This window comes from Macaca mulatta, chromosome 13, assembly GCF_049350105.2.
Source record: "Macaca mulatta isolate MMU2019108-1 chromosome 13, T2T-MMU8v2.0, whole genome shotgun sequence".
In the NCBI taxonomy this organism is placed as follows: Eukaryota; Metazoa; Chordata; class Mammalia; order Primates; family Cercopithecidae; genus Macaca; species Macaca mulatta.
Window position 1 is genome coordinate 22,073,572 of NC_133418.1, and position 25,905 is coordinate 22,099,476.

The 25,905-nt window shown below is 44.6% G+C and overlaps 1 protein-coding gene and 1 pseudogene across 3 annotated transcripts in view; one reads left to right on the top strand and one right to left on the bottom strand.

Moving 5' to 3' along the window:
• Window positions 1-25,905, top strand: part of MERTK (MER proto-oncogene, tyrosine kinase) — a 133,659-nt gene that overhangs the window by 40,174 nt on the left and 67,580 nt on the right. For 2 of the 3 annotated variants that reach the window (XM_001086951.5, XM_077959003.1), the window contains 2 exons: window positions 8,900-9,000; window positions 11,726-11,899. In XM_001086951.5, the coding sequence (XP_001086951.3) occupies window positions 8,900-9,000; window positions 11,726-11,899 (275 nt within the window). Of the gene's footprint in view, window positions 1-8,899; window positions 9,001-11,725; window positions 11,900-19,852; window positions 19,929-25,905 lie in introns of those variants that run through there. The other variant, XM_077959004.1, reaches the window with a different exon arrangement.
• Window positions 4,285-5,028, bottom strand: LOC106993132 (RNA transcription, translation and transport factor protein pseudogene; annotated as a pseudogene).

A 25,905-nucleotide genomic window follows, 5' to 3' on the forward strand; every position in this document is an offset into this window, starting at 1 on the left:
CAGCGCTCCGGAAGAGGAGCAACCACCAGACCAGAAGACAGGGAAGCCCAACTCCCAAGCAAAACCGAACACTGGTGGGAGACTTGTGGTGAGGGGAAGGTATTTGTTGTTTGTTTTCTGTTTAGTCTAGGGATTCCCACTGCTTTTTAAATTCTGGCATAGTTCCCAGTGGCTAAAGCTGGAAAGATTTTACCGTTTCATTAAATTTTCTTTGTAAAAATGTTACGTTGGGGCCAGGCACGGTGGCTTACGCCTGTAATCCCAGCACTTTGGGAAGCCAAGGAGGGAGGATTACTTGAGCCCAGGAGTTCGAGACCAGTCTGAGCAACGCAGTAGGACCCAATTGCTACAAAAAATAATAACAACAACAACAACAAAATTAGGCAGACGTGGTGGTGCACACTTGTGGTCCCAGCTACTCAGGAGGCTGAGGTGGGAAGATCACTTGAGCCCAGGAGTTTGAAGCTGCAGTGAGCCATGATCCACTCCAGCCTGGGCAACAGAGCAACACTGCTTTGAAAATTAAAAAAGTGGGTAGTTTGGGTCTCCTGACATCCTGTGTCCTTTGGGGTCCCCGTCTCTGTACGGGCTCCTGGCACTAGGATGCTGTGTTTTTGGGGCTCCCGTCTCCGTGTCGGCTCCTGGCACTGGGATGCTGTGTCTTGGGGCCCCTGTCTCTGAGTCGGCTCGTGGCACTGGGATGCTGTGTTTCTGGGGTCCCCATCTCCGTGCAGGCTCCTGGCACTGGGATGCTGTGTTTTTGGGGCCCCCATCTCTCTGCAGGCTCCTGGCACTGGGATGCTGTGTCTTTGGGGCCCCCATCTCCGTGTCGGCTCCTGGCAGTATGGATCCTGTGTTTTTGGGGCCCCCATCTCTGTGTGCTGGGATGTCCCCATCATCTCAGGGCTCTTGGCACTGGGATGCTGTGTCTTGGGGCCCCCGTCTCCGTGCAGGCTCCTGGCACTGGGATGCTGTGTTTTTGGGGCCCCCATCTCTGTGCAGGCTCCTGGCACTGGGATGCTGTGTCTTTGGGGCCCCCATCTCCATGTCGGCTCCTGGCAGTGTGGATGCTGTGTTTTTGGGGTCCCCATCTCTGTGCGGGCTCCTGGCACTGGGATGCTGTGTTTTTGGGGCCCCCATCTCCGTGTCGGCTCCTGGCACTGGGATGCTGTGTTTTGGGGGCCCCCATGGGCTCTCTGTGCTGGGCTTTTCCCTCCTATCTTGCCTTCCTTAGGGTTGACTGATGCCTGTTGCCGGTTCTTTATTCTGCTGTTCTTGGTGGCAACGAGAACAGAATCTAGAAAATAAAAACCTAATTTATTTAACCTAACCATCTGCTGGAAAAGCTGTTATTAACCACAGATGTCTGATACTTTCTGACTTGCGTCCTGTTCACGAGACTTCCTTTCAGCTGGGAGTTCCTTGCCCTTGGGTTACCCTGTCAGCACCATGTGAACGGCGGCAGGTGAAAACAGGGTGCTTACAGTGGACCTATTTCTTCAAATAATTTTTTTTCATTTTTAATTTTTTTGACATGGTAAAATATACATAACATAAAGTCCCCCATTTCAGCCCGTTTTGAGTGTACAATTCAGTGGAATTCATGTTTTTGTGCAACCATCACCACGTGTTGTGTATCCATCTCCAGAACTTTTTAGTCATCCTAAGCTGAAGCTCTGTACCATGAAACAATAATCCCCCCATTCCTCACTCTCCCCACCCCTAGTAACCACTACTCTACTTTATTTTTATTTTATTTTATTTTATTTTATTTTATTTATTTATTTTTCTTGAGACGGTCTCACTCTGTTGCCCAGGCTAGAGTGCAGTGGTGCGATCACGGCTGATTGCAGCCTCAACCTCTCAGGCTCAAGAGATCCTCCCACCTCAGCTTCCCCAGTAGCTTGGACCACAGGCATGAGCCACTGCACCTAGCTATTTATTTATTTATTTATTTATTTTTGGTATTTGTAGAGACAGGGTTTCGCCATGTTGTCTAGGCTGGTCTTGAACTCCTGGGCTCAGGTGATCCTTCTGCCTCAGCCTCCCGCAGTCTACTTTCTTTCTCTGTGAGTCTGACTACTCCAACTACCGCATATAGGTGGCATCATACAATATTTGTCCTTTTTTGTATTTCTTTTGAAAAGATTCTAGAGCATAACTGCTACTTCCAAGTCATTTCTGAGCAGGCCAGACTAGCAGTGGTAAGGACTGAGGATGAGAGACATGCTGTGTGTGTGTAAGATGTGCCTGGGCTAACCCAGCCTGTGCTGGCCTGGGGTGATGGGCTTCTGCAGCTGCTGGCCATGCAGCTGTGCCCAGGTGGTTCCTGTCTAGACACTGCAGCTGAGTATGTGCCATTTCTTTTTTTGGAACGGAGTCTTGCTCTGTCGCCCAGGCTGGAGTGCAGTGGCCAGATCTCAGCTCACTGCAAGCTCCGCCTCCCGGGTTCACGCCATTCTCCTGCCTCAGCCTCCCGAGTAGCTGGGACCACGGGCGCTGCCACCACGCCCGGCTAGTTTTTTGTATTTTTTAGTAGAGACGGGGTTTCACCGCGTTAGCCAGGATGGTCTCGATCTCCTGACCTCGTGATCCGCCCGTCTCGGCCTCCCAAAGTGCTGGGATTACAGGCTTGAGCCACCGCACCCGGCCGTACCATTTCTTTTGTCTTCCCTCTTTCAGATGTTTGTATTTGACCAAAATCTGATGAGATTTTTGTGCCATTTTTCTTAAGCAGTGGTAAAACATTCTGACTATTCAAAAAGTCTTTTTTCCACTCCAGCCCCCAGCCCTCTCCCTGTGGGGAATGGAGGTTACCCATCTCTTGGGTATCTTTCCAGATATATTCAATCCGTATGTAATCCTATGTATGTCTGTATGTGTGTGCTTGTCTCCAGCATGGTGTGTTAATCTAATAGAATGCTACTCATAGCTGTGGTTAAATCAATACCCACGGTGTTTTTTTGTGGCTATGGAAATTCTGTTTTCAGCTGAATCATGTAATATGCTATAATTATATTTTACTTCTTATCTTAGTCCATTTTCTGTTACTTGTAAAAGAATACTTGAAACTGAGTAAATTATAAAGAAAGAAAATTTATTTCTCACAGTTAAGGAGGCCGGGACATTTAAGGTCAAGGACCCTCAGCTGATGATGGTCTTCTTGCTGATGCGACTCTGCAGGGTCGTAAGGCAGCGCAGGGCATCACATGGTGAGGGGGCTGAGTGTGCTCGTGTGCTAGCTCAGGTCTCTCTTCCTCTTCTTACAAAGCTGCCAGTTCCACTCCCATTCATCCTTGATCCCATTATTAATCCATGAATGGATTAATCACCTCTTAAAAGCCTCACCTCTCCATACTGCCATATTGGGGATTAAGTTTTAATACAGGTTTTGAAGGGAATATTCAAGCCGTAGCACTTAAGGACTTAGCGCTTAATTAATTAATTATTTATTTGAGACTGGGTCTCTGTCTTCCAGGCTGGATTGCAGTGTGTGATCACAGCTCACTGCAGCCTCAAACTCTTGGGCTTAAACAATCCTCCCACTTTAGCCTCCCAAGTAGCTGGGGCTACAGGCATGTGCCACCATGACCAGCTAATTTTTATTTTTTATTTTTTATTTTTTTTGGTAAGAGATGAGTTTTCGTTATGTTGCCCAGGCTGATCTCAAACTCCTGGCCTCAAATAACTCTCTCACCTTAGCCTCCCAAAGTACTGGGATTACAGGCATGAGCCTCTGCGCCCAGTCCCATAGCAATTCTTGAGTAGCTTTTTGATTATCTTGAATTTAATAATTTCCTAAGTATCAATCACTCATTCTTCTCTAAACTCTAAAGGAATGTGTGCATCATGTATGCATCTTCTCCCACCATGACAAAATTATCAGTACTGATATTTATTTATTTATTTATTTATTTATTTATTTAGGAAATGCCTGTCCTGGCTCCCTCCTTCTGCCTCTGTCTAATCAGGTTACCCTCCGGGTCTGGGGTCCAGCTGTCTTTACTACTATTCTGAGGACCCCCTATTCCTCCTGTGGTCCAGCTCCTGATTCCTAGAGCCCAGGTCATCTTTCTTGGCTTTTACTTGTTGTTTTTGTTTTTTGTTTTTTGTTTTTTTTCTACTTTCCTAAACTTTGTTAAAGAAAAAAGTAATGGTGGTAAACCTCTAGAACATACTCAATTTTCTGAGATTCCTCCCCCAAGAATGTGATATACTGATTTCCAAACGTGCCAGAAGTGTACGTCGTTCCCACTTGTACTAAATAGGTGAGAAGCTGAAGTCCTAAAGTGTTCGTCTTCCAACGTTTCCCAGTCTGTGGTCTGTCCTTGCGTCAGCAATAATTGCCTGAACAGCTACTATGGCTTCATTATTTTTTGTTTGTAGCTCTCTGAGCTCTTCTCTATGCAGCAATCACAGAATTTGAGTAGCTTCATTAAGAACTGCATCTCCTGTGTTAAAACCAAGAATATGTTTGTCTAAAGCAACAGGCAAGCCCTCTTTTGTTTGATTTGCTTTAGCAACTGCCTCCTGTATCAGGTGCTCCAGAACCAAAATTTGAATCGCCTTAAGCATTACCAAGTAATCATCATGACACTGAACCTGAAGCAGGTTAGCCAAAGCCATCACATCAGGCTTAAAATCAGGATTATTTACATCCAAATGTATCGATGGTTCTGCATTTTTAGTTGCATTGTCAGCAGTTTTTGCATTATCAGGTACTAAGTCCTTGTATTTTTCAGCATTATCTCCATATTCAAGTCTAACATCTAAACCGAGAAGCCAGTCAACAGCTTCTTGTTGATCTTGAATCTTGAAAGAACAGTTAACATCTCTGAGATACGTTTCAAAGAACTTGGGCCAGTCACTGCTGTGGATGTTTCTTAAGTTACCTCTGTCTTCAATCTTGTAGTGTCTGATTTTCTGGTCTTCAAACCAAACAATGAAGTTTCTAAATTACGTTTCATCTTTGCAGTTGAAGCTGTCCGGGTTGTGGGAATCGAGAGCCGTCAGCTTGCATCGGAACATGCTCCCCGCTTCTTGCACTCTTTGGCTTTTACTCTTTTACTTTGGCAAGGAGCCCATCCTTCACTAACTTCCTGGGACTTGCAGGCCTGAAAATGCCATTCTCTTTACCTTCACCTTGAGGTAGTTTGGCTGGGTACAGAGTTTGAAAAGAAAATATTTTTTGTTTTAACTTGGAAGTCATTGATATATTTCCCTTTGAGTTCTGGGTTGCTCTGGAGAAGCAGGATGCTATTCTGATTCATTCATGAGTGATCTGCTTTTTTTCTCTCTGGAAGCTTTTAGGATCTTCACCTCATCTTAGAGTTGTAGCGTTCCCTGATGAAGCCCCTTGGGGGGATTTTTTTTCTCCTACTGTGCTGCCCAGCTGGGGGCCCGGTGAGGAAAGATCCGTATCTTCAGTGCTGGGGCACTTTCTTGAACTTCTCCCCTTCCGCATCCACTCTTCGTGTTCCCTCTGGAGCTCCTCTTACATGGTTGTTGGGATGCCTAGATTGCTGCTCTGAGCCCAGAGCCTTTCCGGTTGAGCCTCCATGGAGACTGAGCCTCCTGTTTTTCTGGGGAGAGGGAGGAGAGCCAGGAACAGCCACTCCTCCTGTCTCCAGCCCCACCCCACACCCCACCCTCCCAGTGGGAGCCTTTCGCTTGGATGTCTAGAAAGCGACAAGTATAATGATTTATGGAAAATCTTTGCTGTAATATAGGTGGCATGGGTCTGGCCTTGCTAATTAATGCAGGCGCCTACTGTTACCAGACAACTGCTAAGCCTTTCCTGCCATGAATGACTAAAGACAAAATTCTGATTGAGTTCCCTTTGTGTTCTGCATGCTTCTTTTCTATTTCTGGTCTGTATCCTCCTTGCTGGTTGGCTTAAGGTTCTCCTGGGCATCTTATGCAGTCTGATTTCTACAGTCTAGGGTGTGTCGCCAAACCATCCTTTGTGCCTTGTAGTTTCTCAGCTTCTGGGGGCTCTGCCCAGGTGTGCTTCACACCTCTGGTCTGGGTGCAGTCCCCTCAGGCTGCCTTCCTGGGGCTGTGCCCCACCTCCCTCCTGGCCTTCACTTTCTCTCTGGTCCCTGTCTCCCTGAGTCCAACTGCAAGCCTGCTGCCACTCCCGGGTCCTAGACCTTGAGGTAGAGCCAGTCTTCAAAGGCACAAGTGTCCTCAGTCTGTCCGATCTCATGGTTCACTCTGTTGAGCCCCTGGGTCTTGCCTCAAGAAAATGATGCCTCTTCTAAAGTGGATTTGTGAAATATGTAGAAGCACCCCTCTTCAGTAGCCTTCGTTTCCCTTAGAACTCCAAAGACTAGGCCCATCTGTTGTGCAGGATCTTCAGGGACTGCTGAAAGCCAGGGTCACCACTCAACCACTAGTCATTGCCCACGATGGGCAGGGCATCATGCTAGGCACAGAATTCTCCCCCATCTTTCTTCAACCCTTGCTATCACCGTGACATCCAGGGGTCTACCAGGAGAGGATCAGCTAGCTCCTTATTTGGAGATATTTGTCCCGTGTATTCTTTTTTCATCTTCTCCTGGGAACCTCTAGGCATTGTAACATCCAGCCACTGCCCCAAAACATGAAAGGATCTGGCCTTTCCTTGGTCCCTGGGACCTCCCTCATGCCCACCATTCATTCATCAGGTGCATTCCAAAATTATATTGCTCCTACGGAACGAGGGGAAAGGGGAAGACAGAGTATTTCAAGTCAAAGGGATGCCACTCACATTTACACATTAGGAAATGCAATGGCAGGGGATTGTTAACTCTTGGATCTTGGGAACAATAAGGAAGTAATGTTAACCTGAGCAGCTCTGAACCCCCTCTGATCCCCCGAGTTCTGACTGATGCCATTGTTGAGCTGTGTCTTAGCTGCTCTATTTATCACAGGCTAATGAGGATCTGCAACATGGTATTGTTGGGAAGAAGTAAATTTAAAATGTTTAGTGTTCAGAAAACTGAATTCAACCTGGAGAAACTGTGTCTCATTCAGACCTGGGGACCTCACTCACTACCACATGTCTGCTCCAGATGCTGACCAGGCTGTGCTATCCCCTGGCAGCTGCCACCCCTGCCTATGGGGCCATGGGTCAGGATAGAGCCCCCTCTACCCTTGATAGCTTCCTGGTCTCTTTCAAGCCTTAAGCCTCAGCCCTTCACAGATTGAGGGATGAGATTTATTTTGCTTAGCGATAAATAGGTTATACAGGGAGGCAAGCTTCTAGGAAGGAAGGTGGACCTTCTATGTATTTCTTCTTTTTCTTCCTTTCCCTGGTCAGGGTCTTCTTTGCTGTGTTTAAAGAGCAGTGCCTTTGAGCCAATACACAAATCCTCTGGAGAGCATCTGAAAGTATTTAAAAATGTTCCCGGGCTGAGAAGCGTGGCTCATGGCTGTAATCCCAGCACTTTGGGAGGCTGAGCTGGGAAGATGGCTTGAGCCCAGGAGTTCAAGGCTGCAGTGAGCCATGATGGTGCAGCTGCACTCCAGCTTGGGTGACAGAGCGAGACCCCATCTCAAATAAAATAAAATAAAATAAAATAAAAATATAAAATAAAAATGTGGATTTCAATATGTAAACACTGGGCATGTTCACCCCAGGAGAGATCATTAAGTACCCAGGGACTTGCACCTTAGGTGCACCTTCAAGCATATGACCTGTGACCGCTGCAAATACAGTCATGCTGTCAGTGAGGGACTTTACAAAATGATGGCTGGGGCCCCAGAAAGTTCTAAATAGGACAAAGGCTACCAGCTCTCCATTTTTATGATCATTGCAGTCCTGTTAAATTAGGTGCGTATTGAAACCACACAGGACTTTGTGTGTATATAAAATGGAGTTAGGTTCTAGTCTCAGGAGGTCATTTGGGATATGGAACAGTTGCCCTTGGCCCCTAAAAACCCATGGTGCCCCTCTAGTCATTGTGATCACCAAAAACAACTCCACGCATTTCCAAAATGCCTTGAGGGCGCAGTACCCCAAAAGTACACCAGAGAACCACTGGTGCAGAGTCTACCACAGAAATCAAGACAGGTGGCCAGGTGTGGTGGCTCATGCCTATAATCCTAGCAGTTTGGGAGGCCAAGGTGGGTGGATCACCTGAGGTTGGAAGTTCGAGGCCAGCCTGGCCAATATGGCAAATCCCTGTCTCTACCAAAAATGCAAAAATTAACCGGGCGTGGTGGCGCAAGCCTGTAATCCCAGCTACTCAGGAGGCTGAGGCAGGACAATCACTTGAACCCAGGAAGCAGACGTTGCAGTGAGCTGAGATCATGCCATTGCACTCTAGCCTGGGCAACAAAGCGAGACAGAGTCTGTCTCAAAAAAAAAATCAAGACAGGTGATAGCACACATATTAGTCAGGGTTTTTCCAGGAAACTGAACCTATAGGATCTGCATCTACAGCTTTATCTAGAAAGAGAGAGAAAGAGATTTATTTTAAGGAATTAGCTCACACACAGTGGAAGCTGACAAATATGGAATCAGCAGGGTGTTGGCTGGAGACCCATGAAAGACTTGATGTTGCAGTCTTGAGTCCTAAGGCAGTTTGGAAACAGAATCCTCTCTTTCACTGGGGACCTCTGTCTTTTTCTTATAAGGCCTTCAACTGTTTGGATGGGGCCTGTCCCCATCATGAAGAGTAATGTGCTTTATTCAAAGGCTGCTGCTTTAAATATCAGTGACATGTGAAAAGTACCTTCACAGCAACATCGAGGCTAAGATTTGACCAAACAACTGAGTGCAATGGCCTATCCAAGCTGACATATAAAATTAATTCTCACAGCATATGACAAAGAAGTTGAAGAAGTTTCCAGTCCTTCAATAGGGAGTCAAAGGGTAGTCACCATAAATATCTTTATGTGTTTTTCTTTGTAGCATAACCAGTGTGCAACGTTCAGACAATGGGTCGTATATCTGTAAGATGAAAATAAACAATGAAGAGATCGTGTCTGATCCCATCTACATCGAAGTGCAAGGTAAGTCCACAGACCAGAGTCCCATTGCCAGAGAGCTGTTTGTTTTAGGGCCTGTGTTAAATGTTTTATGTATAATACTCTAGAGTTTTGCCTGCCCATTTATAACTCTGTACGCAAACCTTGCCTCTGTACGCAAACCTTGCCTCTGTACGCAAACCTTGCAAATCTATCAGCACCGAAATTGTACAAGGTACTCCTCTTTGTAGTCTATAAGTAATAATGAAATGAATTCAGTTCCTGAAGTTTGAGCTCTATTCTAGGCATTAAAGGTGAGATACAAAGAGATTTCGGACTTCCTTGTCCACAGATTATTTACAATAAAAATAAACTGGAGACTTCTTTTTAAGAAGCAAAATGCGTTCTACTATCCAGTTTCCAGTGCTGGTACCAGATACCACTCACCTGGTCAAGTGGCTACTGGCTTATTATTCAGCATCTTTTCCTGTCTTGCCTGTGCAGACAGTGAAACCCTGAGAAGTGAGTGGTTTTCCTGGACTGGCTCAACAGCTCAGCCTGAGACTTCTTTTGGGCACTGGTATCTGTCAGGTGCATGGTTCAGAGAAATTCCATGACATCATATGAAGGTCCGTGGGGGTGAGGGATGAGACATCAGGCTAGGAAAACGCAGTCTCTGCCCTCAAGGCACTTGAACTCTAATGGGCAATGTGAGCTGATGCACAGGTGAGCCCAGGTCCTAGGTTTGGTGCCCTGAGTTGGGGGTTTGCATGCCTGGTTCTGCAATGGCAGGGTTGCAAGGAGGAAGCATCTTTATTATCACCCCCAGTGGTCACTCCTCACTACCCCCGGGGACTTCCCTCGGGGGCCCTTGTGCCCCTGCTCTGTGAGGTGCCCCTCTTAGCAGAGCCATTAGGTCACCTCCCTTTTCTGCTTTATCCTGACCTTCCTCATCACAGGCTTTAGAGCAGGTGATTAGCTTTTTTTTTTTTTTTTTTTTTTTTTTTTGAGACGGAGTCTTGCTCTGTCGCCCAGGCTGGAGTGCAGTGGCGCGATCTCGGTTCACTGCAAGCTCCGGCCCCTGGGTTCACGCCATTCTCCTTCCTCAGCCTCCTGAGTAGCTGGGACTACAGGCGCCCGCCACCGCGCCCGGCTAATTTTTTGTATTTTTAGTAGAGACGGGGTTTCACCGTGTTAGCCAGGATGGTCTCGATCTCCTGACCTTGTGATCCACCCGCCTCGGCCTCCCAAAGTGCTGGGATTACAGGTGTGAGCCACCGCGCCCGGCTGGTGATTAGGTTTTTAATCAGAAACATCTCCCACTGAAAGGCTGCTGTGCTACCCATTCTTTTGTGAACCTGAAATTGATGCCCACCAATGTGGAGAGAAGCCTCAGGGAGCACAGATGGAAGGAAGGAGGAGGAGTGAGTGGGGAAGACGGAAAAGACTCCCTCAGAGGAGTCTCTTCATCTCTTCATGACCTTTGCTTTGGGCCTATCCCAGGCTGAACAGCTCTTTCTCAGGGTTATGTCACCATCAGCCAAAGAGGGGGTTTCCTACATTTGCAGCTAATTTGGGGAAAAAATATTTAGAGGAGATTTTATTCGTCAGAATCCCAGAAAAAATGCCCAGAGCAGGAACATATTAAGTCCAAAGAGAGTTTCAAAAAACCTTGAAACAGGACAAAAGAATTCCATTACACATAACTGCCACATCATTCTTGCTGGAACTAGATCTGTGAGTTCCCAATCCCCAAAAGAACACTTTTTGGACTTGTTATATTTTTGAACACCTGCCCCAAATAAGTACTGACTGTACTGACCGGCTTTCTCTGAGCTTCCTTGGGGCCTTGATTTTGGAAATTACAGTAGATCTAAGGATTGTAATTGCAACTATGTTTATACTGTTTTTTCATGAGTGCTTTTCTTTGAAAAGCACTCAGACTTATACAAGGCTGTGGATTTTAAAATTCGTTATGACCCATCTGAAAGTCACACACATAATAGAATGTCTTCATACCATGGACAGATCTATTACATAGCCATGTTTTACTCTGTGTTTATTTTGGTAAGAAATACTGAAAACCTGCCAACTGGTCAGTCCCAGGAGTTTGAGCAACACCTGATGTAAGAACTGCCTGTGGCCTGCCTTCTGGTAAAACCAGTTCTGAATCACTATTTATAGCCCCTTTGGCAAAGCGTCCTAGAAAGCTGGCTTAAGGTAGACTGGCAGGAATTATCCTCTGTGCTCCTTCTTATCCAACTTAAGGAGGTGAAAACTGATGAATACAGACCTGACTGACGAAGTAGATAAAGAAATCTGTTGCTAAGCTAGGCGCGGTGGTGGCGCAGTAGATAAAGAAATCTGTTGCCAAGGCTGGGTGTGGTGTCTCATGTCTGTAATCTCAGCACTTTGGGAGGCCAAGGGGGATGGATCACTTGAGGTCGGGAGTTCGAGGCCAGCCTGGCCAACACGGTGAAACCCCATCTCTACTAAAAATACAAAAATTAGCCAGACATGGTGGTGTGCGCCTGTAATCCCAGCTACTCAGGAGGCTGAGGCAGGAGAATCACTTGAACCGAGGAGACAGAGGTTGCAGTGAGCCGACATCAAGCCACTGCACTCCAGCCTGGGCAACAGAGTGAGACTCCATTCCCCCCCAAAAAAGGAGAAATCTATTGTCAAGTTCTAGCCCAGTTTCCATTCCCCTTTGGGCTCTGTCTCTGCTTTCAGATCTGAAACATTCTTTCATGTAACGTTTTCTCTGCAGGACTTCCTCACTTTACTAAGCAGCCTGAGAGCATGAATGTCACCAGAAACACAGCCTTCAACCTCACCTGTCAGGCTGTGGGCCCGCCTGAGCCTGTCAACATTTTCTGGGTTCAAAACAGTAGCCGTGTTAACGAACAGCCTGAAAAATCCCCCTCCGTGCTAACTGTTCCAGGTAAGTCTGAGCCGTGGGTTTATATATTGATTTATTCTCTAATAGTGGAAGGGATCAAAAGTTTGGTGACCCTTGCTGTGTACCACTAGCAGGCAGTGGAGACAGATGAAAGTGCAGGTGCAGCAGCAAGGTTATGGGACCAGGTAGATGGGAAGGTAGGTGGGAATCACAGGTGTGAGAATTCACAGGCCGAGGTGGGGAAATAGGTGAGGGCCTCTGAGGATACATAGGGTTAAGCTGTTGAAGTGGCCAGAATCCCCGAGCCCAGGCAGCAGGAGCCCTGCTCACATGTCCCGTTGCAGCTGTGGCCTTGCTGGCCTGTCAGGTCTTGCGTTTATGGAACCACTGATGTGAAGACCTCAGTGGGCTTGACACCGAGAGCGTGGATTGGTCACCGGGAGCTATTGCAGAAAGTGTGAGCCCTTGTGGGATTGTGGCTGAAAGGACATTCCACGGTCGTCGTGATTTCCATCCAAATGAAAGTGGCCCGGTTTTAGTCCCGCACATCACTAATGATGCTCGTTAGTACCACTGACATTTCCCATGCACTGAAGTCGGTGGGCTCTTCCGTGGCTCCTCTCATTACGCAATATCTTTCAGCAGCATCAGGCAGTTACCACACGCCCTCCCTCCTTCCTTTCTCCAGGGACTGCTGTATGCCTGAGGCTGTTCTAGGCCTTCAGGGCACAGCATGGACTTTTGGAAACACTGTCCTGGCTTCTGTTTCATTGAATGACACCAATTCATTGCTCCTCCTTTGTCATCCACTGGAGTTTTAAATGGCAGGGCTCAATCCTGGGCCCCCTTCTTTTACTCTGAGATGCTCCCTCTTGGGAGAGTTTCTCTGGGCCCCTGGCTTTAACACTGTCTATAAGAAATGACCTTGAACTTTACATCTCCAGCCCAGACCCCTCTCCTGAGTTGCAGACTCGTGTATCCAACTGCCTCCTTGGCATTGCCACTTGCTGGGTACGTACGCATCTCAGAATGAAACTTTTAACTCCAGACTTGTTCCACTCCAGAATTCCCCATCTTAGTGAATGATATCACCATTTTCCCACTCTTCCTTTTTCTTATTTTTCATGTTGGCATCAGCAGTTCTGTCCGTTCTGCTCCTACAATACTTCTGAAATCTGTCTTTTCTCTATCCTGCTGCCAGCACCCGGGTCCATGTCATTGCCAGCTCTTGCCATCGCCTCTGCAGTAGCTTCCTAACTGGGCCTTTTTGCTCCCAGCCTTGTCCCTACTCCCATCTACCCTCCTCAGTGGCAGATGACATCACCTGCCTGCTGAAAATCCTGCAGTAGCTCCCCGCTGTCTTAGACTGTCACCCAGTCCTTCCTGCCCTTTCCCTAGGGTCTGCGTGTCCCAGCTCCTTCCTATGCATCCAACCCAGCCCCATCCCATGCTTTCCACCCTGCTTATTAGATACGAGTCACATTGATTGCCTTTCACTTCTCTAGGCACATCCTGTTCCTTCCTGCCTCAGGACCTTTGCACTGTCTCCTCTATCTGCTTGCGGTGTTCTTCCATCTGCCCTTTATCCCATGACCCAACTCAAACATCGCTTCTTCAGAGAGGCCATCCCTGATCACTCCTAACTATTTTAGGTCCCCTCAATCCCATATTGCTGTGTACTCCTCTGTTGCACTTGTCACCGTCTATAATTATCCAGTTTATTTGTTGGGCTCCTTGTCTAGCTGCTGCTGCTTCTTCTTTTTTTTTTTTCCTTTTTTTTTTTTGAGATGGAGTCTTGCTCTGTCACCCAGGCTGGAGTGCAGTGGCGCGATCTGGGGTCACTGCAAGCTCCGCCTCCTGGGTTCACACCATTTTCCTGCCTTAGCCTCCTGAGTAGCTGGGACTACAGGCGCACAGCACTGCGCCCGGCTAATTTTTTTTGTTTTTTTAATACAGACTGGGTTTCACCGTGGTCTCGATCTCCTGACCTCGTGATCCGCCCACCTCGGCCTCCCAAAGTGCTGTGATTACAGGCGTGAGCCACCGCGCCTGGCCATCTAGCTTCTTAGAGAACGTATGCTCAGTAAGGACGAGGGCTTTCTCCCATTCACCTCTGCACTGCCAGTGGCTGAAGCGGTGCCTGCCTCCTAGTAGTACTCAGTAAATATTTATGGCTAGAATGGATCAGTATGTGAATGCCAGCCCCTAGCTATTAACTCTGAATCACTTTTCTTTTTTCTTTTTTTTTTTTTTTTTTTTTTTGAGACGGAGTCTCACTCTGTGGCTCAGGCTGGAGTGCAGTGGCCGGATCTCGGCTCACTGCAAGCTCCGCCTCCCGGGTTTGCGCCATTCTCCTGCCTCAGCCTCCCGAGTAGCTGGGACTACAGGCGCCCGCCACCTCGCCCGGCTATTTTTTTGTATTTTTTAGTAGAGACGGGTTTTCACTGTGTTAGCCAGGATGGTCTTAATCTCCTGACCTCGTGATCCGCCCGTCTCGGCCTCCCAAAGTGCTGGGATTACAGGCTTGAGCCACCGCGCCCGGCCGATTTTAGTGTCTTTTCATGTGCTTATCAATCAGTCACGTCTCTTTTTTGGTGAAGTGTCACTTCAGGTTTTTTGCCTATTTCTATAAAAATCCTAGAATCCACTTGACAATGTTTACACAAAAATTCGTGCTGTGATTTTGTCTGCAATTGTATTGTTTTTATAGATAAGTTTAGAAGAAAATGATGTCTTGACAATATTGAGCCTTCCAATCAATGAATACATTATATCTCTTCATTTATTTACGTCTTCTTTAATTTCTCTCAGCAATTTTTGTAGTTTTTGATGTAGAGGTCTTACAAGTCATTTGTTAAATTTTTTTAAATTTTAAAATTGGAATTATATTACTTAAGGTACTTAAGGTATACAGTGTCATGTTTTGAAATACATAGTGAACTGATTATTACAACCAAGCTAATTAATATAGCTATCTTTTCACATAGTTACCATTTGTGGCAGTGGGTGGGGTTGGGGTGTGGGGAGGGAGGCTGTGGGGGAGGGAGTGTAGGAGGATGAGAACACCTAAGATCTACCCTCCTAGCAAATTTCCAGTATACTGTGCAATTTTGTTAACTATGCTGTACATTAGATCTCTATGCTGTACGTTAGATCTCTAGAACTTATTCATCCTACGGATTGAAATTTTCTACCTTTTGACCAACATCTCCCCAGTCCTCACCCTCCTCTACCCACCCTTTTTAACCACGGTTGTATTCTTTGTTTCTGTGAGTTTAACTATTTTAGATTGCACATGTAAGCGAGACCATGCCATTGTTTTTCTTTTCTTTGTCTGATTTATTCACTTAGCATAATGTCTTCCAGTTCCATTCATGTTGTCGTAAATGCCAGGATTTTCTTTTTTGTACAGGCTGAATAGTATTCCCATATATATCTATATACCATAATTTTTTAATCCATTTATCTGTTTATGCACACTTACATTGTTTCCATGTCTAAGCTATTGTGAATGATGCTGCAGTGAACATGGGACCACAGATACCTCTTTGAGATCCTCATACCATATACCCAGCATGGGAATTGATGAATCATATGGTGATTGATGAATCATATTTTAAGTTTTCTGAGGAACCTCCAAACTGTTTTCCTTAATGGCTGTGCCAATTTACATTTTCACCAACAGTGTACAGCCAATCAGAAGGCATTAATGTAGCACTTATGTACTAATAAAGAGCCTATTTGATTTTATTTTCCAATTGTTTACTATAAGTAAATAGAAACCAGATTTTCATATGTTTTGTAAAAATAGGGACAAAATCTGTCCATCTCTGTTTATAACTTTTCTGTATATTTTCTCAGAAATTAGAAGTGTGTTTGTGTGACAAGATCTGCAAATTATTTTAATACCCAAGGCTGTAGTTAGTCTTAGCTTGGAGATCTGATTTATTTCTAAAAGGTCAGTTCTACCCTCACAATGGCCACCTGTTTTGCATTTCAAGTTCTTTACAATTTAATTTTACTTTTTAAAAGTTTAAGCTTTTTTTTTTTTTCCTTTGGTAGAGAAGATTTGGGCTCACATTTTTTTCCAGGGTTTTGCATGAAAATTCTCAAGGTGGGCCGGGCGCGGTGGCTCACGCCTGTAATCCCAGCACTTTGGGAGGCCGAGGCAGGCGGATCACAAGGTCAGGAGATCGAGACCACGGTGAAACCCCGTCTCTACTAAAAATACAAAAAATTAGCCGGGCGCGGTGGCGGGCGCCTGTAGTCCCAGCTACTCAGGAGGCTGAGGCAGGAGAATGGCGTGAACCCGGGAGGCGGAGCTTGCAGTGAGCTGAGATCGCACCACTGCACTCCAACCTGGGCGACAGAGCAAGACTCCGTCTCAAAAAAAAAAAAAAAAAGAAAATTCTCAAGGTGGACTACTAGATTTAGCTGGAATCAATCCGACAGTGTTCAAATCATCAGCACCCTTTAAAAGAGTCATTGGAATTCCACGATGATCTGAAAAGTTTAGGAGACAGACCCAGACAGCAGGGAAGCCTAATCCAATCATCCTTAAAAATCTGAACAGTCAGAATAGAACTGTAGCATACAGCCTGTTGGTCACAGGAGCAAGAACTATTTGTTCATTTGCATCTCACCAAATTCTTACATGCACCGATCCAACAAATGAGCCAAAACTTAGGCTCCAAAAATGTTCATTTTGGTCTTCTAAAACTCAAAGGCTATCCAGGGTAGATACCTGTCTGAGTTTGTCCAGCTGACCAGTGCACGGGGTGGTGGTACCGAGTGTGGCGCTTTCCCACCGTACACACTCGTGGAATCCACAGTACCACGTGCCGTCAGGGCAATGGCTCCACACGAATCTTCTCTGTTATTGTTCCAGTTTTAGCACGAATCTTCTCTGTTATTGTTCCAGTTTTAGTGTATGTGCTGCCAAAGCGAGCACCATCAGGATTTCTTTAGGAGGGATATCTGAATGGGAGTTGAAGCGAAAAGTTAGCATATTTTAAATTTTAATACACTCTAATCTCCCTCCAAAAAGATCTTGCAAGTTGGCGATCTTTTTAGTAGAATATGGTAATATGTGCCCTATATCACATACACACAGTATTCAGTCTTGACTTTTCATCAGTCTGATGGCAAATACTCTATCTGTCAGAATATCTGATTTATGCCTCCACCTGTTTCCATGAGACCAGGGGGCTTCTAGAAGGCAGGAACTGAAGATTTTTTTGGCCACATATTCAGGGGTCTGGTTCAGTGCCTGAAATGTGGTAGTTGTAGAAATGCCCAGTAGGAGAGCACCTGCGGCAGCATTCATCAGAAGGTGCTTCCGAATGTGGGTGCGCATGATGACTTCACTCTCCATCGGGGCCATCAGGTACCACAAACCAAAAGCTGAACCATGATAGTGGAAATCCTCACTAACACTTGACCAGCTTTTCTAGCGTTTTCAGAGTAGCGACAAATGTGTCTGTAAATGAAGAACTCTTATTTAAACTGCTGAGTTGAAATTCTAGTTTCTAAATGAATACGCAGTAGACTGCACTGCTCAGGCAGTTTTCCTATTTGTGAAGGGTTTGGAAAGTGGGGCTGCTGACTTTATTTTTCTTAGTGACAGTATTTATTAAATGCCTATTTGATAGTGAAGATGGTCTAACTGGTGCTATACAGTGAAATGAAGGTCTGGAGGAGTAATCATATATTCAAGCCAGAAACCTGAAACTTCCCCAGATTCTTCTCTTGCCCATCCAACAATCATCACCAAGATTTGTACACTGTTCTCTCTCTCTCTTTTTTTTTTGAGATGGCGTTTTGCTCTGTCACTCAGGCTGCAGTGCAATGGCGTGATCTGTGCTCACTGCAACCTCCGCCTCCCGGATTCAAGCGATTCTCCTGCCTCAGCCTCTCAAGCAGCTGGGATTACAGGCATCCACCATCATGCCTGGCTCATTTTTGTATTTTTGTAGAGATAGGGTTTCACCGTGTTGGCCAGGCTAGTCTTTAACTCCTGAACTCAGGTGATCCACCCACCTTGGCCTCCCAAAGTGCTGGGACTACAGGCGTGAACCACTGTGCCCGGCCCTGTACATTGTTCTCAAATGTCAGTTGTGCTGCACTTCCACCACCATGGCCTTAATTCAGGCTTTCCTGGTTCATCGCCAGGACTGTTGCTGTCACCTCTTACCTATGGTCCCAGATTTCTTGTTCTCATCCCCCTACCCCACCACCATAGTGAATGATGCTCCACCTTGTGATTAAAGAGGTTCTCCTAAAATACAGAGCTTCTCGTTCCTGGCATGACTCCCCACTACGTGCAGGTTAAAATCTACCATTTTACCCTGAAGTCTGAGACCCACTGGGGCTTCAGCCTAACTTTCCCAGGATCTCTGCCTGCCTCACCTGCAAAGGCACCTGCTTGTGAGGCCTGATGAGCTTTCTGCAGGCCTATGAGTGCACTGTGCCTTCTTGCCAAGCTGCCTTCTCATTGTCTGTCAAACCCCTGTTCACCTGACACACAGATCATGGTTCTCCTCTGAAAACCTTCCTGGTCACCCCCTTGTCTGTGTATTCACAAGGCCTCTTCCCCATTGCATTGAAGCACAAACCCTCTATCTATTTGTCAGGCCTCCAAGAAGACTTACTAATCAGGTGATTATTATGTATGATTTATTGGTTAGGTTAGCCCCATCACCCAGCACAGCACCTGGCACGTAAGAACTATGTGAATGAATGAATGAACTAATGAACAAACAAATTAATTACAAATAGTCCCTGAGTTTTAGGTCCTATCACTGGGACAAAGGGACATCATGATAATGAAGTAACTTGTATTTATAAAATTATTTTTACTTTTAAGTTCTTATCTCTTTTCTCATTTATATCTCCAGCCGGTCCTGTGAAATTAATAGAACAGGATCTTTCATGTCCATTCTGTAGACCCAAAGGGCTAAAGTAAGTCCGGGGAGGAAGGGCGTGGGGCCCAGGCTCTGAATGTGGGGATTGTGCTGGGCTCACAGGAGTTACTCTCAGGTCAGCTAGTTGCTGACTGTTCCCTTGTGTCTGCATTTTGTAATGTTACAAAAGAACTATGTAAAAACTTATTTTTAATTAAATATATTTTTAATTTTGAGGAAGCTTTGGTTTGATACCTGAGTCCCTCCCAGTAATTCACGTGTGAGGAGGTGGGTGCTGAGGTCAGCTTTTGGGGGCTTTGTGCTGAGCAGCCGCCCCTGACATGCTGATGTAAATAAAGCAGTGAGTGTTAGCAGGGAGAAGCCATTCTATCTGAAATTGACCTCTAAGTAAACTTTGCTGACCCCTTCTACTGAGGGAATGCTAATTGGTTTAAATAGCTGATTGTTTGGACTGCTTTGAGCAAGCATTGTTTATGAATGGGAAGGTCGTATGCTTTTTCTCTCGATACAAGTTTTTATTTTTCCTCCGTGTTGTATGAGCTTTCTTTAAGGAACATGAGCAAAGAAGTAATTTGTCTAAAGGACGTTATTCTGAGTGAACAAAGCCAGTCTCAAAGGTTGTGTGCTGTATGATTCCATTTAGATAACATTCTCAAAAGGACAAAATTTTGGAAATGGAGAACATATCAGAACAATTTCAGGGGTTAGGTTTGGGGATAGGATGTTCCTTTAAGGGGTAGAATGAGGGAGCTTCTTTTTGGTGATGGAACAGTTGTGTAGCCACAAATCTGTACCTGTCATAAAATTTCATAAACCTATACACTCATTCTTCCCCCCAAAATAAAACAAAGCAGAAACTGGTAAAATCTTAGTGAGGCCTGTATTTTAGGTAATACTATTGTACCAAAGTCACTTTCCTGTTTTGATCATTATACCATGGTTACGTAAGATCTTATCATTGGGTAAAGCTGGGTGAAGGGTGCACAGTAACTCTGCTATTTTTGCAACTTCTTGTAAGTCTAAAGTTATTTCAAAATAAAAAGTTTCTTTTTTAAAGAATTTTTATCATGGGCAAAACCAAATCTCAAAATAAAGAGCAGAACTGCGCTTCATGGTGTTCAATGGTGGAGTGCTTTATAAGTTAGCAGGTAAGAGCTCCAGCTCTGGCATATATTTTTAAATTTTTTATATTTTGTTTTTATTTTTATATGCAATAAGTTACTAACTCATTGCCAATTTTGACCTGCCTTTCTGTTAACAGTGGTGGGCTTGCGTTGATCTTTCAGGCTTTTCTTTTTTAAAAGAAATACTCATTTTATATTTAAATCCACATCTAGGAAACAGCTAAGCTAGCTTTTGTTTTAGTTAGTTGGATATAATTGTTACTATCCTTGTAATAACAGAAAGAGTAATAATAACTAGAATTTATACAAATTAGTTCATAATGCCCACAGTACTTTCTGTAAAGAATTACTTTGAATCACATGGCAAGCTGTGATAATTAGGCAGTTTTGTTGTTGTCTTCCTTTGTCACCCAGGCTGATATGCAGTGGTGCCATCTCCACTCATTGTAACCTCGAAACTCCTGCACTCAAGCAAATCCTCCCACCTCAGCAACCCAAGTAGCTAGGACTACAGGGATAAACAGCTGTTTTCAAATTTTTTGTAGAGACAGGATCTCACTATGTTGCTCAGGCTAGTTAGGCATTTTTTAATATCCATCTTACGTATTAGAAAAACGTTTGGAACTATTAAGAGACCAGTCTTCTTAAGGTCTATTCTCCATGTGGCAGCTGGAGCAATCCTGATACAAGTCAGATCATATCAGCTCTCTGCTCAGAGCTCTGGGTTTGCCACCCAACAAGAGAAACAGGCAAAGGCCTCTCCCACATGTTCCCTCTGCCTAGAACCTCCCCAGGCCCCCAAGTATCAACTTGGCCCCTTTCCTCACCCCAACTCTTTCCTCAGAGGCCATTTCTCAAGGAACCACCTCTGATGCCCCCCACCCATCATTTAAAATTACAGCTTGCTTCCCCACCCATCCTGGCCCTCTGATGGTCTTCTATTTTTCCATAGTACTTATCACCTTCTAATACATCATACATCTTACTTTTTTTATCAAGGTTATTATATATCGCCCATTTCCCTCCCTGAAAATGTGAGCTCTGTAAGGGAGGGGATCTTTGTTTTATTCGTGGATATATCCAAAGTTTCTGGAAAAAATGTCTGGCTTGTAGTAAATACTCAGTAAATATTTGTCAAGTGGATGAATGCAGAGCAGATAGAGAGGTCCAAGTTAAGAAGCTACCTCAGTTACGCAGCATGATCTTCCATTTGTTGCTTCCTTTGGTAGAAAGACGGACACAAGGGGAAAAAAAAAAAAGAAAGCAGGGACAGAATTGTTTATCTAGTTAATTTGCAGGATTGCTTAATTGAGAACTCAAAGAACTGGCTCAACTGTGCTCTTACGAGTTGCTCCCTCAGCAATCTGATTGTCCTTCCCTCAAGGGAACATTCTGTTACTGAATGTTCCTTAAAAATATGTTTCAGACTGTGTCATAAATATCTTAAACCAGCAGACGACCAAGCAAGAGGGGCGTGAACCATCATAATGGAGTTGGGTGAAAAGGAGAAATTACTATAAGGGGGACGACCTACCCACTAGAAGAGGAGCTGGCTCAGGAGATTGTGGGGGTTCCAGTGCCCAGGACCATTCAGGATAGAGTGGGTGGTGGGGTGGAGACTTAAGGAGGTGGATGCTTTTTCTCCCTGGAAAGTCACAAGGGTTTGGGGCTATAAAATGTCAAGGTCTATTCCAGTCTGGTAGTTATTGTTTATCCACAGAGAGAACTGGCGAGTGAGAGGGAGCTGTCTTCTCCTAGTGTACACTCATTGCTATAGTCAATCAAGGCTTATAAATGAGTGTCTAGCTGGGAAGCCAGTGCCGTTAAGCCATGAAAGTTTAGCAGAAAAAATTAAGCAAAGAAGACTATGTTTGGCCTAAGTGCCGTCTAGTTTTGGAGAAAGTTACCTTTGGTTTGAACCAGTTTCCTCTTCTCTCTGCCGGCATATGGGCGCTAACCACCTGACCTTGTAAACTGTTTTAATACATTGTGTGGTTACTGCCAGGCAATTCAGACTTGGTGTAGGTGTCTTGTGCTAGGATATTTGCTATAGATTGTTTTTTTGACCTTGTGTGCACTATGAAAAGAAGCACACAGGAGAAATGACTGTCCATTTGACCTGAAGTCATGTTCTGTGATAATGTTTCCCTTTCAGCGTTGATAAGCCTGATAGGAATGAAGACCACTGGGCCTGAATTCTGCTACTACAGGATCCTATTATAGGATCTATAACTGGATAATGGATCTCAGTGAAATAAACCTCCTGTTTACCATAGGGCTGGCTCTTCCCCTATGACAAGTTTGCAATGTGATTTTGTAGTTTATATTCAAGGGTTTCCTAAGAATTTTTAAGAATAATTGAAGTCAGATGACTAATTTTAACCTGCAGATGTCTCCTCCAATATATAAAAAGGATAAGTTAGTAACTTCCTGTGTCTTCTGATTGAGCCAAAGCCAGTTTTTCTAAATATAAGCCAGGTTTTGCAAGCTCATGCAGCCTTGTGGATGAAATGGGCATCTCACTTGGGAGCTTAGGATCTGGAAGGTTAAAAGTGATGCCAAGGCTTGAAAATCCAAGTGTCAGAGGCCTCACCATGAAACAGTGATCAGCAGAGCACAGACCCCTTAGAGGGATCAGTGTCTCTTCATCTTCATCCTGTATTGATCTTCTTTCTTAACATCAATGCTTGACAAAGTGCCCAAAGTCCAGATACTTCGCCAGTTCTCCCTTTCCACCTCCTGTTTTCCTTTCATCTCTTCCTTGCATTACAAAAGAAAAAAGATTCTCACCTGTCTGGAATCACCACTATGAGGCATCAGTTCTCAGTGCTTTGGTCTCAAGATCCGTGTGTGTGTGTGTGTGTGTGTGTGTGTGTGACAGGGCCTCACTCTGTCACCCAGGCTGGAGTGCTTACTGCAGCCTCAACCTCCTAGGCTCAGGTGATTCAGCCATCTCAACCTCCCAAGTAGCTGGGACTACAGGCGCATGTCACAACACTCAGCTAGTTTCTGTATTTTTTGTAGAAATGGGGTTTCTCCATGTTGCCCCAGGCTGGGGCAACTTCTGGACTGTAACTCTCGAACTTCTGGACTCAAGTGAGCCTCCTGCCTCAGCCTCCTAAAGTGCTGGGATTACAGGAGCGAGCCACTGTGCTTAGCCTCAAGATCCTTTTACAGTCATAAATTATCAAGAACCAGAGTTCTTGTTTATGTGGGTCATATCTATCTGTATTTACTGAATTAGAAATTAAAACGGAAAACTTTTAAAACACAAAAATACGCAAGTATACATTTCATTGGCCAATACATCTATGCTATGGCATCATCATGTACCGTATAGCCTCTGGAAAATTCTTTTGGAAAATTCCATCATACATTCCTGAGATAATGAGAATTAAAAGAGCAAGTAATACATTATTATTATTATGAAAATAGTTTTGACTCTGAGGACTACTGAAAGGGTCTCTGGAATCCCCAGAAGTCTCTTGACCACATTTTGAGAATGACTGCTGGGTGCATTGTCTTGGGGTTAAGAAATTTCCAAACTGTCACATAGACAGAAAATCCCAAATTTTGGTGGGGGGCGGTGGCTCACGCCTGTAATCCCAGCACTATGGGAGGCTGAGGCGGGCAGATCATCTGAGGTCAGGAGTTCAAGACCAGCCTGGCCAACATGGTGAAAACCTGTCTCCACTAAAAATACAAAAATTAGCCGGGCATGGTGATGCGTGCCTGTAATCCCAGCTACTTGGGAGACCAAGACAGGAGAATCGCTTGAACCTGAGAGGCGGAGGTTGCAGGAGCCGAGATCATGCCATTGCACTCCAGCCTGGGTGACAGAGCAAATCTCAGTCTCAAAAAAAAAGAAAAGAAAATTCCAAATTTTGTCCAGCAAAGAAAGGAGTTGCCCTTCCAATGAAGTTGCATTTATGTTTAAGAATCACTTATATTGTCTTGATCAGTTGCATCCTAATAGTGAGTATAATCAATTCAGAAGAAAATATTTTTGCAATTTCAAGGTATATGTATATTTTTGTTGCCAATAAGTTCCTATGGTTTAAGCAAAAACTTTCAAATGTGTGCCATTTCCACTTTCAAATGTGTACCATTAGGATGAAATTCTTGGGGGTGGTGGAAGAGTCATGGAGGAAAACTTCTTGCTGCTGGGGAACAGTCGTTTCACTGGGTGTTGGTGTCAAGATATTCAAGGTACCTCAAATTACATTCTTTGAAACTGTTTAAATTATGAAAAATTTAAGGATGCAAACTTCAAAATGTGTGAGAGGCCACATATATTTTTCAAAATTCTCTGGGAGGAATACAAGCACCAGATATAAAGACCCCGAGGCAGAGTATCACAGGGATCCTTTTACAGATGTGGGTGTAATGGGTGTGAGAGAAATATTCCTCCTCAGCGCAGTAAATATTTTCTAATTCACTACATGAACTAGTAGCAGTGTCATGTCTCACTTGAGAGGAAGTGACCTACCGGGAGTTTTTGTTTCTTAGCACTTCAAATTTTCAAGAGAATTTAATTAAGCAATCCAGCTTAGGATTTTCCTCCAGTCTGAGGGAAGTATTCCTCATCTTGGAAAATTAAGATGCTGTGAGGTGTCTGTCAAATTCTCCGTATAATACAATGTTATTTTTGAAGAAATGAAAGGTTACCACCGAATCCTAGGACAGAGATACATGGGTTTGCTTTTCCCTGAGGGACCCCTGTGTAGTCAGGAAAACGCAGACACTGGCGACACCTTCCACCTGGATGGAAAATATCAAAAACCCACCAGCACTGATTTTCTTTTTTATGCACATTTAACCCCTCAGGAGAAGTACTAATATAAAAGGGATCAGATATGCATTTTTTCTACAGCTTCTCCCAGTCACAGCCCTCTGCCACATACTGGCCGCTTGACTACAGCTCAGGCACAGTCAAGGCCACGCAGGCATCCGGCCAGGAACAGCTTTTCTAGGCTGATGCCTGCTGTGCTTCCCTCAGCAGGTTTTTTTCCCTTTCATTCTTCAAATATTTGATTACTCTATTAGTGACAAGCTTTGAGTTTAAAAATATCTGATGGAAAATTTCTTACATATGTAGACAGAAGAAAACAAAATAAGTTTTTCTGCTAAGAAGCAAATGGTGGCATATTTTCAACAATTTTATGAAGATACTACTGTGTGCCAGATGATGTTTTTGTGTGCCACAGATATAGAAGTTTCCAGATTCAACTAAATAGTATATACTGTATAGTTGTAGTTTTAAAAAATAACCATTCAGGCCGAGTGTGGTGGCTCACACCTGTAATCCTAGCGTTTTGGGAGGCCAAGGCAGGCAGATTACCTGAGATTGGGAGTTCAAGACCAGCCTGGACAACATAGTGAAACCCCGTCTCTACTAAAAATGCAAAATTAGCTGGGTGCGGTGGTGCACGCCTGTAATCCCAGCTACTCGGGAGGCTGAGGCAGGAGAATCACTTGAACTCAGGAGGTGGAGGTTGCAGTGAGCCAGGATTGCGCCATTGCACTCCAGCCTGGGTGATGACAGAGTGAGTCTCAATCTCAAGAAAAAAAAAAAAAATTCAAATTTTAGGATTGTTTTAAACTTATAGAAAAAAACTGGGGATAATACAGCAATTTCCTATAAACCCCACCCCCACTTTCCCCTATTGTTAGCATTTTACATTAGTGTGGTGCATCTGCTACAATTGATGAACCAATACGGATACCTCATCATTAACTAAGGTCCATACTTTAGTGATATTTCCTTAGCTTTTTACCTCCTGTCCTTTTTCTGTCCCAGGATCTCATCCAGGACACCACATTGCATTTAGTCATCTATGTCTTATTAGGCTTCTCTTGGCTGTGACAATTTCTCAAACTTTCCTTGTTTTTAACGGCCTTGACAGGTTTTAGGTCTTACTGGTCATGTGTTTTGTAGAATGTCCGACAATGTAGAACTGACTGGCATTTTTTTCATGATTAGCCTGGGTTTTTTTTTTGT